Source organism: Suricata suricatta, chromosome 1 (assembly GCF_006229205.1).
Source record: "Suricata suricatta isolate VVHF042 chromosome 1, meerkat_22Aug2017_6uvM2_HiC, whole genome shotgun sequence".
NCBI classification, from domain to species: domain Eukaryota; kingdom Metazoa; phylum Chordata; class Mammalia; order Carnivora; family Herpestidae; genus Suricata; species Suricata suricatta.
In genome coordinates, this window is record NC_043700.1 from 42076522 (window position 1) to 42090303 (window position 13782).

The window sequence follows — 13782 nt, forward strand, 5'->3', positions numbered from 1 at the left end:
GACACAATTACCTTGGGAGGACCTGGGCCTGCTCCAAGCCGGACTCAGTTTGCAGTCCTGGCTGAGGCCCCTCCCCTGTCAGAGCAGGGCTTTGCCACCCTCTAATCCTGGCTGCCAGGGCAGGGAGCAAGCTGCGAAGCAGAGGGCTTATATAAGCCTCTAGCCCCACCCAGCTCCCCATCCTGTCCCCCGCCACTCGCTCCATGTGTGATCAGTGGGCCATGGGCCAGCCTGCTCCTTTGGCTTTAAGGCAAACTCTGGGAAGCCGATGACTCCAGGCTGGTGGTGGTTCCAGGGTGCTTGCTAGAGCAAGACCTTGGTTGTTTTTCCAGGAGCAGGGGAGGAGGGGTGGGCTGGGCTGGGTCCCTCGGACAGCTTTGCTTCTCCTGCCCACAGTTCCGGTGCCACCTTGTCTTGACAGCCTTGGGGCTGATGGATGGTCGGGGGACTGGATGCAGTGACCCTGTGCAGGAAGGGCTGCCACGCTTAGGGCCGCCCTGGCTCCAGGGCAACTCCAAAGGGCCCGCTGAGGACAGAAGCGCTCCTCAGACTGCACCTTACAGCAGTGCTGAACTCAGCACTTTCCCAAAATAATAGTCTCTGGAGAAGAAACGAGCAGGGCTGCTGGAGAAGGGAGCAGCGTGCACGGTGCCAGTGCCCGGGCCGGCGGGGAGGAAGGGGGACTGCCTGCAGGAAGTTGTGTGTGGGACTCTGATTGGAACCAGAGAGGGCGGGGCAGTTCTCCCACGGCCTTTACAGTTGATCTGCGCTCCGTCTTCTCTGAGATGGGGTGTTGGGGTGTGCTGGGGAATGTTCTAGCAGCTGGGAACTGAGGGCTCCCAGGTTCTGCTCTGAGCCCCGCTGGGCTGCTGGGGTGGGGAGTGGGGGCTATGCCTCTCTAAGAGGCACCATTTCTCCCTTTCAAAAGCGAGTATGATGACCCATTGCTCCTGTGCCTTCTAAGGAAGGAGAGACCATAGCTATAAAGTTTATGCAGCTCGAGCTTCAGAGAAACTATTTCAGCATAGCTGGATTTCCAATGGAATTCCTGCATCCAGGATCCCAGCTTCTAGCAAAAAGCCCTTCTTTGGGGTTATACATTAAATACATTTCTCAATAGTGAGAGTCTCTGATACATGAGTACAGTTCCCCCACAGAGGACTCATTCCCAAGATCTTCCCTACAGGAGGTGTCTCCTGGTAGCCTCCTCACAAGATGCTGTGAGAACAGAATTGAACAAATTATGTAAGGCCCTCAGCGAGGAAATGGCCCTCACATATGGAATGCTCGGTGATGGATGCATTCCCAATCCATTTCTCTATCAGGTACCGAGCGCCTCCCATGTGCCAGGCCCTGTGACCGCTCCATGATGTAGGGACAGTCACGGTCCTTGTTCTCATGGAGCTCACAGGAGAGCCAGAGCCACAAGGACAATGCTGCCAGAATGGTCTTCGAAGGCCAAGAGAGTCTGAACTTCAAAGTGGCAGCCGCTGGGAGAGCCAAAACTCTCCTGAATGCCAATACCAAAAAAGATGGCTGTCTGGAGGTGAGGAAGGGTCCCTGGGGTAGGGTTTCTCCTGCAGAGCCTACTCAGGTCAGCAGTGCTTCCTTACTCAGTATGCGCCAAGCTTTTATCATTGTGTCCTCATGATATGATCCTTTGAGGTGGATACTAGTCATCCCATTTTACAGAGGAGGAGACTGAGGGACAGAGAGGTTAGCTAAACTGGACCTTGGTCACATGAGTTGTAAGTGGCAGACCTGGGATTTGAACTCATGCCACCTGCCTCCAGACTACTTGCTTCTTAACCAGTAACCACTTTCCTCTACTGTCCCCTCTTAGAGCTTTGCTGTCGCCCCTCTTTCCCCTCAGTTGTCCCCCTCTGTTCCCTGTTTTCTTGGAATGAAGCCCAGAATCTCCCCTGCCTGCATGATCTGGCTGTTCTGGCTTCTCTAGCTGTGACTATCTAGTCTGTGCTGCTTGAGGTTTAACTCCAGCTCATCCCTCCAGCTCCTTCCTGCCTCAGAGCCTTCCTCTGCACCACCCTCAATTACCACCCCCTTTTGGTGGATAATCAAAATGCTATTTCTTCAGAGAAATGCCTTGACCCCCAGCTTCCATTAGATTTCTGTTATACAGAATCATAGCTCCTTATTCCTTTCCTTGTTCTTATATGCTTGTAATGAATTCTTCTGTAATTACTTGCTTAGAGATTTGCTAATGGTTCACCTGCACCTTAATCTACAAGCGTCACAGAGGCTGTACCGAATCTGCGTCCAGCGTTCCCAGCACAGTGCCTGGCGTGTCTAAATGTTTAATAAATTACTGTTGGAATGCCTGACAAACCTGCCACCTGTTTCTGATAGTCCTATTTTCACGTAATAGCTCCTAACTCAATAAACAGCAGCAGGAAACAACCACTCAAGTTGGCCCCTGGCCCTGGATCCCTTTTCCTTATTTATCTAACCTTCTCTGGCTTGTTTTCGCAAAGAGATCTGACAGAGTGCAGTGGTTCTCAGCATTTTCGAATCTGATCTTCCTCTTGGGGAATCACAGGACTTCACTTCAAACACGGAGTCCAAGATCTAGGAACCACGTTCGAGCCCAGGAAGGCACTGCGTCCCTTTCCATTGCCAGCCTGTTTTGGTCAACCACCTTATTTCTGGAAACTCCCATCTCTAGATCCCGAGGTGGCCACCCTAGGAGCCCCCTTTTCTTCCCTTAGTCACCAGGACTGGGACTACATCCCAACACTATTAGGTGGACAGAAGCCCTTGGCTTCCTGAGATGCTGTGGTCTCTCCAAACCCATGGATCTGCTGGGCCAGTGCTCCTGGAACTCTTGATCCCCCCCTTCCTCTTCCTCCAGGCCTTCTGTGCCTAACGCCCTCCACCCCCATCACTGCCCAGATGTCACCTTCCTTCTCTATCCAGACAGACGCTCATGCTTCCCCCACTCCTAAACCTTTCACGTATGCCCTCCAGGATCTCTGAACTACAGTAATTGAATTCCCCCTCACTCTTTTCCTTTCGTTTTCATTAAGAAATTGAGATTCACACACCATAAAATTCACCCTTTTAACATGTACAATTCAGTGGTTTTAGTATAGAAATTGCTAAAGGTTGTGCAATCATCACAAAGTAATGCAACCATCATTACTATCTAATTCCAGAACATTTTCATCACCCCCAAAAGAAGCTCCAAAGCAGAACTCATTAGCAGTGAGTCTCCATTCCTTCCTATCTCAATCCTTGGAGTCACTAATCTACTCTCTCTACCTTTGAGGATTTGCCTATTCTAGATGTTTCATATAAATGGAATCATACCACAGTTGACCCTTGAACAACATGGGAGTTAGGGATCCCAGTCCCCTGTGCAGTTGAAAATCTGTGTATAACTCTGGACCTCCCCCCTCCCCCAAAATTTAACTACCAAGAGCCTACTGTTGACTGGAAGCCTTGCTGAAAACGTAAATGGTCGATTAACACATATCTTGTGTTATATGTATTATCTCTCCTGTATTCTTACAGTAAAGTAAGCTAGAGAAAAGAAAACATTAAGAAAATTGTAAGAAAGAAAACTTACACTGGTAGGCCTGTGCTGTAAACAAATCACATACAGGTTGACCCATGTAGTTCAAATCCATGCTGTTCAAGGATCAAACATGTACGTGTTCTCTTGTGACCATCTGCTTTCATCTAGCATTTTTTCAAGGTTCATCCATGTAGTCAGGACTTAGTTACCTTTTATATCTGAATAATATTTTATTGGATATATATGCCACATTTTATGTGCCCACTCATCAGTTGACGGACATTGGGTTATTTGGGGCTGTTAGGAACAATGCTATGATAAACATTTGTATACATTTTTGTATGTATGAAAATATGCTTTCAATTTTCTTGGGTTATGCCCAGGAGTAGAATTGTTGGCTCATGTGACAATTCCATGTATCACATTTGGAAAACCAACCTGTTTTCCAAAGTGGCCATTACATTTTACCTTTCTACTAGCAAGGAAGGTTCTAATTTCTTCACATCCTCACTAGCACTCGTTATTATTTCTTTTTGATTGTAGTTATGTGAGTGGGCACGAAATGGTATTACATGTGGTTTTGATTTGCATTTTCCTGGTGACTAATGATGTAGAACATCTTTTCATGAGTTTTTGTCTATTTATGTATCTTCTTTAGAGAAATATTCATTCAAATCCTTTGCCACTTTTCAAATGGGTTATCTTTTTTAATGTTGAGTTATACAAGTTCTTTATATACTTTGGAAATTAGATGCTGTGATTTATAAAAAATATATATATTTAGTCTTCATCTCATTTTTTTCACATAGCTCCTAAAACCCTTGGAACTTCCTAAGTGACAAGAGTGATAAAGATGTCTTGACATTCATAACAACCCTCTTTCAACCATACCTAATTATATGGTAATGAGGTAACTTTTGGAAAGCACCTAAAAAGATGGGGGCTGGTTGCCAGTGAAATCAGCCATATGATTGGAGGTTTGGGAATTTTAATTTTCACTCTCCAACTTCAATGAAGGGAGGGGAGCTGGAAGTGGAATCGATCACCAATGTCCTGTGATTTAGTCAATTATACTGATGTAATGAGACCTCCATTAAAAACTCTAACGGATGGAGGTGAGGAGAGCTTCCAGGTTAGTGAACACTTGAAAGTTTGGGGAAAGGATAAAACTCAGAGAGCATAGCTCTGTGCCCCTTCTTATATACCTTGACCTGTGCATCTCTTCCATCTGGCTGTTTCTGAGTTACATCCTTTTGCAATAAACTAGTAATCTAGTAAGTTAAATGTTTCTCTGAGTTCTGTGAGCCACTCTAACAAATTAATTGAACCCAAGGAGGTGGTTGTTGGAGCCTCTAATATACAGCTCATAGGCCAGATGCTCAGGTAACAGTCTGGACTTAAAATTGGCACCAGAAGGTAAGGGAACAGTCTTGTAGGACCAAACCCTTATCCTGTGGGATCTAATGGTATCTCCAGGTAAATAGTGCCAGAATTGAGTTGAATTGTAGGACACCCACCTAGTGTTAGAGAGAATTGCTTGATGTAGAGAAAAAACTTACACATTGGAATTGGTGCCAAAAATCATAGGGCTTCATCAGATATTTAATTTGTAAATATTCTCTCCCATTCTTTGGGTTGTCTTTTTATTTTCTTAATGGTGTACTTTGATGCACAAGGGTTTTTAATTTCGGTGAAGTACAGTTTATCTATCTCTTTTGTTGTCTATGCTTTTGGTGTCATATCTAAGAAATTATCACAAATTCAATGTCAGGAAGTGTTTCCCCATGTTTTCTTCTTTCTTAGCTCTTACATTTACATCATCGATCCATTATGAGTTAATTTTTATATGTTGTGTTAGGCAAATGTCCAATTTCATTATTTTGCATGTAGCTATCCAGTTGTTCCAATATCATTTGTTGAAAAGACTTTGCTTTCCTGATTGATATCCTTCACCTCCACCTCTTGCCATAACCTGAATCTCCCTGACCTTTGAAAAGTTGCTTCTCCTGAAGTCCTCCAAAGTGTGGAATGCTCAGTTTCCTGCCCGCAACATGACTGGTGGTTGGGAGGTAAGACTTATTAGCATTCCATTCCCCATTGCTGTTTCTATACCCTGACTCCTCAGTCTTCTTGTCAAAACCTACACTTCTTGAGGCTTACCCCATCTGAATCAATCCTAATTGGTGTTATCTGCCTTCCTATCACTCCTTGCTCACTGAAGACATTGTTACTTGCCATGGAAACTTTCCCCCTGTTCCAAGTCTTGATATCAACGCTGGGTGACATCTATATCCATGGAGACACATTTTCAAACACGTTCTCTGCCTTCCTCTCCAGTCTTTTTTCTCATGGTAACTTCTTGGACACTGTCATCACTAAAAACCATTCAATGCTTAAAATCTTAAATTCAAGCAGTTATTCTGATAACAACCTCTTCTTTTTCTCTCACTTTGTTATTCCCATGACACCCAGTCTTTCTTTTATTCTGAACTCCAATTCCTTGACCACCATCCTTTTCTTTACTTATTCTGATTTCCTTCTCTCTGGTGCTTAGTTTTCTGCAAATCTTTGCTACTATTATTCACTCACCACCATCTTGTGTTCCATCCTCCTTATTTTCATGTTGTGGCTGTTGGATGTAACTCCAATTTTGAACCAGTCTGCCTACTCCACTGAGTACGCTTACTGCTCCCAACTCCCACTTGTCTTCTCAGCACCTTGTGCCTTCTACAGACCCTGGGGCAGGGGGATGGGGGGAAATATTGTGCTAAGTGAAAGAAGCCTGTCACAAAAGAAGGAACACATTCCTTTTAAATGAAGTGTCTAGAACAGGAATATAGATATAGATATAGATATGTGTGTGTGTGTGTGTATCAGTTTCCGTCCATATATATATGGACAGAAAACTGATTAGTGGTCGCTTAGGGCTAGGAGTGGGTAGGTGAATGAATAGGAAAGATGGGAAAGATGGGGAGGATAGCTAAAGGGTATGGGTTTTTTTTAGATGTGATGAAAATATTCTAACATTGTGGTGATGATTGCACATGTTTGTAAAACTTTTGAATTTACACACTTTAAAAAACATTAAATTGTACATATTTAAATTATACTTTAGAATTTGGTGAACTGTGTGGTATGTGAAATATATCTCAATAAAGTTGTTTAAAGAAAAAACAGTCCAGGCAATATCAGCAAAATGGTGGACTGTGAAGCTCCAAGCTCTCATTCCTCCAAACTTCAGAACACACAAATGCACACACAACTCAAAACCAAACCAACCAGCCAACCAACAAAACAAATAAAACTTCCAAAGCTGACTGACTATAAGTGCTGGAAAACAGTCAAAGATCAAGAGCGACCAACTGAATTCTCAATCAAGAAAAAGTAGCCTTCAGTATGGTAAGAAATTATATGGCATTTTCACTTGTCTTTACCCCTACACTGTCTCCAGCATAATTCAGTCTTGGCTTGGAGGACACCAATTTCCTCTCTCAAATCAGAGGGAGCAAAGCAAATCTTACTGCAGTGTTCTAATCTGTCTAGGGATCGCCTGAAGTACTGGTCTCTGTTTTGTCTAACTTAGATCTTGGGGAGGATAAGGAGTGCATATTTTTTATGAAAGCTGTGTATATGGGGGAATTGAGAAAGCCACATTCATGTTCAGGCAAGACACATACTCAGAAAAAAACAGAGAAGATCTTAAGTTCTCATCTTGGGCTCATCCCTGGACCAGAGCGTGCCCAGCTAATCAGTGAAGGTCTTCTCTGGCACATAGCAAGTCTGCAAAGACTGGGGAAAGTGGTTGCTTCTTTCGAATACCCAATTTTCAACAATAACAAAAAAAAATCATAAAGAACAAGAAAACATAGGCCATTCAAAAAACTAAATTAAGTTGACATAAACTGTCCCTAAGGAAGCTTACACATCAGACTTATTAAAGACTTTAAAATAACTGTCTTAGATACACTAAAGAGCTAAAGGAAAACATGAATAAATAACTAAAGGAAATCAGGAAGACAGTGAAACAGTATATGAGAGAAGTCAGAATATCAACAAAGTATAGAAATTATAAAAAGGAACAAAACAAATTATAGAGCTGAAAAATAAAATAATGATAAATTTACTAGAGGGGCTCAATAGCTTATTTGAGCAGGTAGAAAAAAATAATCCATGAATTTAAAGATAAGAATGCTGAAATTATTGAATCTAGGATCAGGAGCAGGAAGAAAAAACAATGAAAAAAAAAAAAACCAAAAACCCACAGAGCTTAAGAGATTCACGGGATACCATCAAGTATACCGATGGATGTGTTACGAGAGTCCCAGAAAGAGAAAAGAGAGAAAAAGGCAGAAGGATTATTTGAAGAAATAATGGCCAAAAGCTTCCCAAATTTAATTAAATACATGAATCTGCAAATGAAATGAGCTCAAGGAACACCAAGCTAAATAAATTAAAAGATGCTCATACCAAGACACATAATCAAACTGTTAAAAGACAAAAAATGAATCTTGAAAACAGCAAGAAAAGGAAACATGTCATGTACAAGGTATCCTCTGTAAGAAAACAACTGATTTCTCAGAAGAAACCTTGGAGGCCTGAAGGCATTCGGATGATATACAGCTGACATTCCCCAAAATACTTAAGTACTAGTAGTCTACTGTTGACTAAAGAGAGCCCTTACTGATAACATAAACTTTTGGTTAACACATAATTTGGATGTTATATGTATTATGTACTGTAATCTTACAATAAAGTAAGCTAGAGAAAAGAAAATGTTATTAAGAAACCCATAAGGAAAAGAAAAAAATCCACAAATAAGTGGATCCATGTAGGTCAAACCCATGTTATTCAAGGATCAACTGTATTTAAAATATTTAGAGAAGAAACCTTTCAACCAAGAATTCTATATCCAGCAAAAATGTCCTTAAAAAATGAAAGCAATATTAAGATATTCCCAGTTAAACAAAAACTGAGGGAATTCATTGTCATTAGAGATTCTCTGCCAAAAAAATGCTAATAAGAGTACTTTGGGTTGAAATGAAAGAACCTTAGATAGTAACTTGATGTTAGATAAAAATATAAAGATCTCGGGCAGAGGTAAATATATGGGCAAACATAAAAGCCAGTACATTTGGCTTTGTAACCTCACTTTTTAAAAATATAGAATTTAAAAGACTAATACACAAAATAATTATAAATCTTTGTTAGTGTACAGATTTAAAAAATGTAATCTGTGCCATCAATAATATAAAGTAGGGGAGTGTAGCTATCTTTTGCAATTGAAGTTAGGTTGATCAATTCAAATTAGACTGTTATAATTTTAAGTTGTTATATATGATGCTCATGATACCCGCAAAATATACTGATAGAATATACCAAAAAGAAATAAAAAGGGAATAAAAACATGTCATGGCAAACTCAAAAATTAAAGTGGAGGGAATATTTAAGTCATTTTGTGAGGCTAACATTACTCTAATCCCGAAACCAGACAAAGACTTTACAAGAAAGGAAAGCTAAAGACCAATATTCTTTAAGAATATTAATGTAAAAATGCTAGCAAACTGCATTCAGAAGCACATTAACAGGATTATGCAACATGGCCGAGTTAAGATTTGTTCCTGGAACATAAAAATGGTTCAACATATGAACATCAACCAATATAATACACCACACTGACAGAATGAAGGAAAAAATCCATATGATTATCTCACTTGCTGCAGAAAAAGCATTTGACAAAATTCAATAACTTTCTTGACAAATACTTAACAAACTCATAAAAACTTGATAGAAACTCAACAGCCTCAATATGATAAAAGCCATATGTGGACTATCCATAGCTAACATCACACTGAATGGTGAAAGACTCAAAAAATTTTCCCAAAGATCTGGAACAAGAAAAATGTATTAGTTTGTCAGTGCTGCCATAGCCAAATATCACAGACTGGGTAGCTTAAACAGTGGAAACTTATTTTCTCACAGTAAGGATTTATTGCTTAATGGTTACAGAGTTTATTTTGGGGTAATGAATGTCTTGGAAATACATAGGGTGATAAAGTCTCAACATCGAGAATGTAATTAAATGCCATTGAATTCTACTCTTAAAAAGAGTTAAAATAGTAAATTATATATATATATATATATATATTTTTTTTTTTAGTATACATGCACACACACACACACACACACACACACACACACACACACATGCACCCCAAGGAACCAGTGATTTATAAAGCCCACTTTGGAAATGCTGACCTAATCCATTCTCCTCACCATATAAATCACTTGATCAGTCTGTGTAGACTACTATCCATTTTCCAAATTAACTGTGCTCTCTCCAACCCTAAGGCATTTGTACAAGCTGTTCTTTCTGCAAGAAGAGGCATTCTCTCCCGCCCCATGACCCAGATGGCTAACTTTTGCTTATCCTTCAAGTGTTATTTAAACATCAGTGAACCTTCCTTCAGTAAACCTTCTTAGATATCCTCTCCTATCCACATACAGTCTTTGCAACACTTCTACCATGATAGTATGTATTAAGCCCTTTTTATTTGTCATTTACTTGTGCTTATCTACCAGTAGATAAGCACAAGTTACCTTTATGGAAGAAGAGCCACATGTGTCCTGTGAAATGCTGTGTATGGCACCTTGCACAGCACTTGAAAAACATCAGGGGCTCTATTATAATTTAAAGAAGGAAGGAAATAGGGAGGGTGGGGTGAACATAGGCCTCTTAAAGACCACACCTCCACCTCCCCTAGTTTAATCTGTGTCTCACTTCAGTTTCAGGAGCACTGTTTGTTCCTCCCTTAAAGCATTCAGTGATATCTTCCTTCTGTTTTCGTTTTCTGGGCAGATATTTCATCCTGTGAGCACCCCAATTGTTTCTGTACCCCACCCACAGTACTCTTAATAGAGTAGACACTTAATAAATAAGCAAGCATGCACATTCAAAAATGATATGTTATAAACAGAATATTCTGGCTTTCTGTTATCTTTCATATGTAAAGAGTAGGAAAGGACCACAAAGTCTTTCAAAGTCTGTTAGTTTTCAACTAGAAAGTTTTCAACTAGAAGATATTGCTTTTTATGCACCTTTCATTTCAGATGACCAATGTGGAAATTGTCATGGAATGTAAGAGTATCAGAATGTATGGGGTGCGTGGGTGGCTCAGTCAGTTAGGCATCTGACTTCAGCTCGGGTCAAGATCTCATGGTTTGTGGGTTCGAGCCCTGCATCGGGCTCCGTGCTTACACTTCAGAGTGTGGAGCCCCTTCAGATTCTGTGTCTCCCTCTCTCTTTCTACCCCTCCCCCACTTGTGCTTCTGTGCTCTCTCTCTCAAAAATAAGTAAACATTAAAAAAAGGCTTTAAAAAAGTATCAGAATGTAACTTTTTTGTTGTTATTTTAAGAAATGCTTGCTCTCCTTCTAATCACATTTTGAACTATAGATATTTACCTTACAAACAGAAAATGCAGGAACTGGTGGTATTGACGGGGGTGGGGGGGGCATCCGGGCAGTGGCAGAGAGAGCTCCAGAGCTGAATTTTCTAGAATTTATATATCCCAAGAGTGAGGAGACTAGGAGAGTATCTATGAGACAAGCCCAGACCTGGCCCTTGACCTCCAACCAGAAGCTGGGGGCTTTGGCCACTTCACTCCAGGGATGTGAAGTCTTCTCTCTGGGAACCTCAGCTTGTTGGTCTCAGCAGCCAACTGTTGACCTAATAAGCCCACTGCCTCAACCATATGATGTATGTATTAATGATACATACATCCACAGAATGGAGGGGCCCAGATACACTATGAAGTGGTAGAATTTTCCAGGTTCACTTGCTGCCATATCATCCTCAGAAGGATGAATATTCTGTCTGTTCTCGTGGAGGTGAGCATTGAATGTAGAGCCCATAGGAGCTGCGTATTTACTCCCCTCCCCTCCTTTTGTGCACAGATGGAATTTCTGGTTCTTCCCACATGTCTTCACACAAGAAGAAAGAGGAATTCTTCTTCTTTGGAGGATGAAATCAGGATCTCACAAAGGAAAGAAAGTTCCCAAGTCTGTTAGAAGTAAGGCCTAACTGAACTGAAATCAGTAATGCTAATCCCAGTCCAGGACTGTAGTAGTAAGAAATGTGCCAAGGATTCCTTTCTGGGAAAGTTAGAGAAATGTTAGATGCTCAAAACAAGCATGTAGAAATGCCATGAGTACCGACTACAAATCATACAAAGGTAAAGAAATCAGAAATATGCTCTAAATGTTAATTATCTTAAATTCTCTAGGCCACTCTGTTCTCATCCCTGAGAACTTCTCATTCTCTCTGTCTCTGGCAGGCTGGCTGGTCCTTATGTAAAGTCCCTGCCTTCCACCAACCAGAGTGAAGAGCCCCTATCACTTACCCAGAGCAGTGTGGGAGCTGTTGTGTGGTGGCTGCAGGGAGGTGAGAATTCTTGGCAGGTTCCTGGGCTGGACAAGGTGGGGAGCAGGTTCCCTCCAGGATGCCCCACAGAGTGAGCCCTTAAGGCCATCAGGGTCTGGCAGTGTTGAGAGTATGAAACTTTTGGGAGAGAGTCCTGGAGTGCTAGGAGAGGACGCAGCAGTTGGCCGTTGGGGAGGCAGTTGGGGAAAGTTCCAGGAAGTTCCAGGGAGCATCTAACATGGAGTGGGTAAGAATAGGAAGAGAAGAATGGGTGGGTTTTCCGACATTCCCTCTTCCAAGTATTCTGAAGTAAAGAACAGAAATCACAGAGATGGAGATGATTCTCTTACCATTTCTCCTACATTTCAGGATACACTGTGAGACAGGCAGAAGAGGCACCAGGGATGCACAAAGAGAAGGCTGTGGAAAAAAAATAGAGAAACCATTGAAACCAGAGTCCCAGATGGACACAAACAGTATAGAGCAAAAGGCACAGACACCTAGAGTAGAGAGGTGGGATCAGGAATCTTACTTGGAGTGAAGCAAGAGCCTCTTCTCCAACAAGTGTGGCCTGGAGCCTCAGAAGATTGCAGAAGAACAACACTTGTTCAAACCCAGGAGCTCCCAAGACTATGTAGACTGTCTTCATCAGGTAATGTTCTACCAAAATGGTCAGTTGAAGCTTCTGTAACAGGTGATCAAGCCCAAGGCAAGTCCCTGGCTTTCAGGATTTGGGTTTCCTGCTGTGTTAAATGATCACATCTGGGACCACAACCTTAATATCCTTCTGGAAAATTCTTTCCAGGAAATTCAAGAAGTTAGTGGAAATCCAGACATCCGAAATGAATTACGTCATAGTCTCTGAGGTTACAGCCTAGACATCAGTATTTTCAAAGTTCTTCTCATGGGATTCTAATGAGCAGCCAGGCCTGAGAAATGCTGTATTAAACATACATCGGTGGTAGGCATTTGCGAGATGCAAAGGTATGAACATGAATGAGATTCAGATCCTGCTTCTGATGAGCTCAAGGCTGAGCAATGAACATAAGCATCAAATATACTGCAATGACAAAATCGCCAACAGTGTGCTGAGTTTGGCCATGGAAGCATCCCTAGGGCAAAGAGGAAGGGGTGTTAGTTATGTGCTTTATTTTACGTATCCTATGATGGTTTGCTGTCGTAAGGACCTTACTGGTTGGGGAGAGATGGCCCCTTCCAGGGTTGACTGATTCTTAGAGATTGTGAACAACTCACCTTGGAACGCACCTTTCATATGCAAACCAACAATCTTGAGTCCATACCCTCCAACAACCTTCTTCATCTAGCCCTCACCCACTGAGCTAATAAACAACCTCTGCCCTACACCACCTGAAGGCCAGGCATCAGGCAACTGGACACCACCTGCCTAGCTCAGAGCATGCTGGCATTATTCAAACTAGCCAGTCTTAAGCTGTTTACCCTGCCTCACCCCTTCCTTCCTCCAGGAAACATAATAAAGGCTCTGGGACAGGTGTTTCCCTCATCCCTCTGCCTTCTGATTGGTCCCAGTGCTTTCCCAGGTGTGTGGTATGCCCCTTTCTTTCTCTTGAAAATAGTAAATAATAAATTTTTTCAATGGCATTGGCCTTTCTGTTCTCACTTGGTCTCCTATATAAAGTAAAATTCCAAGGGGGCACCTGGCTGGCTCAATCAGTAGAGCATGTGATTCTTAATCTCAGGGTCATGAGTTCAAGCACCACATTGGGCATGGAGCCCACTTAAAAAATAAATAAGTAAATAAAAGTAAAATCTCAGAGTGCAGTCAAGACAGAAGCAATGACTATTTATAG

At 41.8% G+C, this 13782-nt stretch overlaps 1 protein-coding gene and 1 long non-coding RNA gene across 3 annotated transcripts in view; one reads left to right on the plus strand and one right to left on the minus strand.

Moving 5' to 3' along the window:
- Positions 1 to 12170, minus strand: part of PEBP4 (phosphatidylethanolamine binding protein 4) — a 209446-nt gene extending 197276 nt beyond the window's left edge. The window contains exon 1 of one of the 2 annotated variants that reach the window (XM_029937600.1): positions 11934 to 12153. In XM_029937600.1, coding sequence (XP_029793460.1) covers positions 11934 to 12062 — 129 coding nt within the window. In that variant the 5' untranslated portion in view covers positions 12063 to 12153. Of the gene's footprint in view, positions 1 to 11933 lie in introns of both variants that reach the window. The other variant, XM_029937609.1, reaches the window with a different exon arrangement.
- On the plus strand, positions 12021 to 13573 carry LOC115289999. The gene is made up of 2 exons (XR_003907907.1): positions 12021 to 12200; positions 12323 to 13573. It is a non-coding gene; the product is annotated as an uncharacterized LOC115289999 (long non-coding RNA).
- Positions 13574 to 13782: the final 209 nt, after the last annotated feature.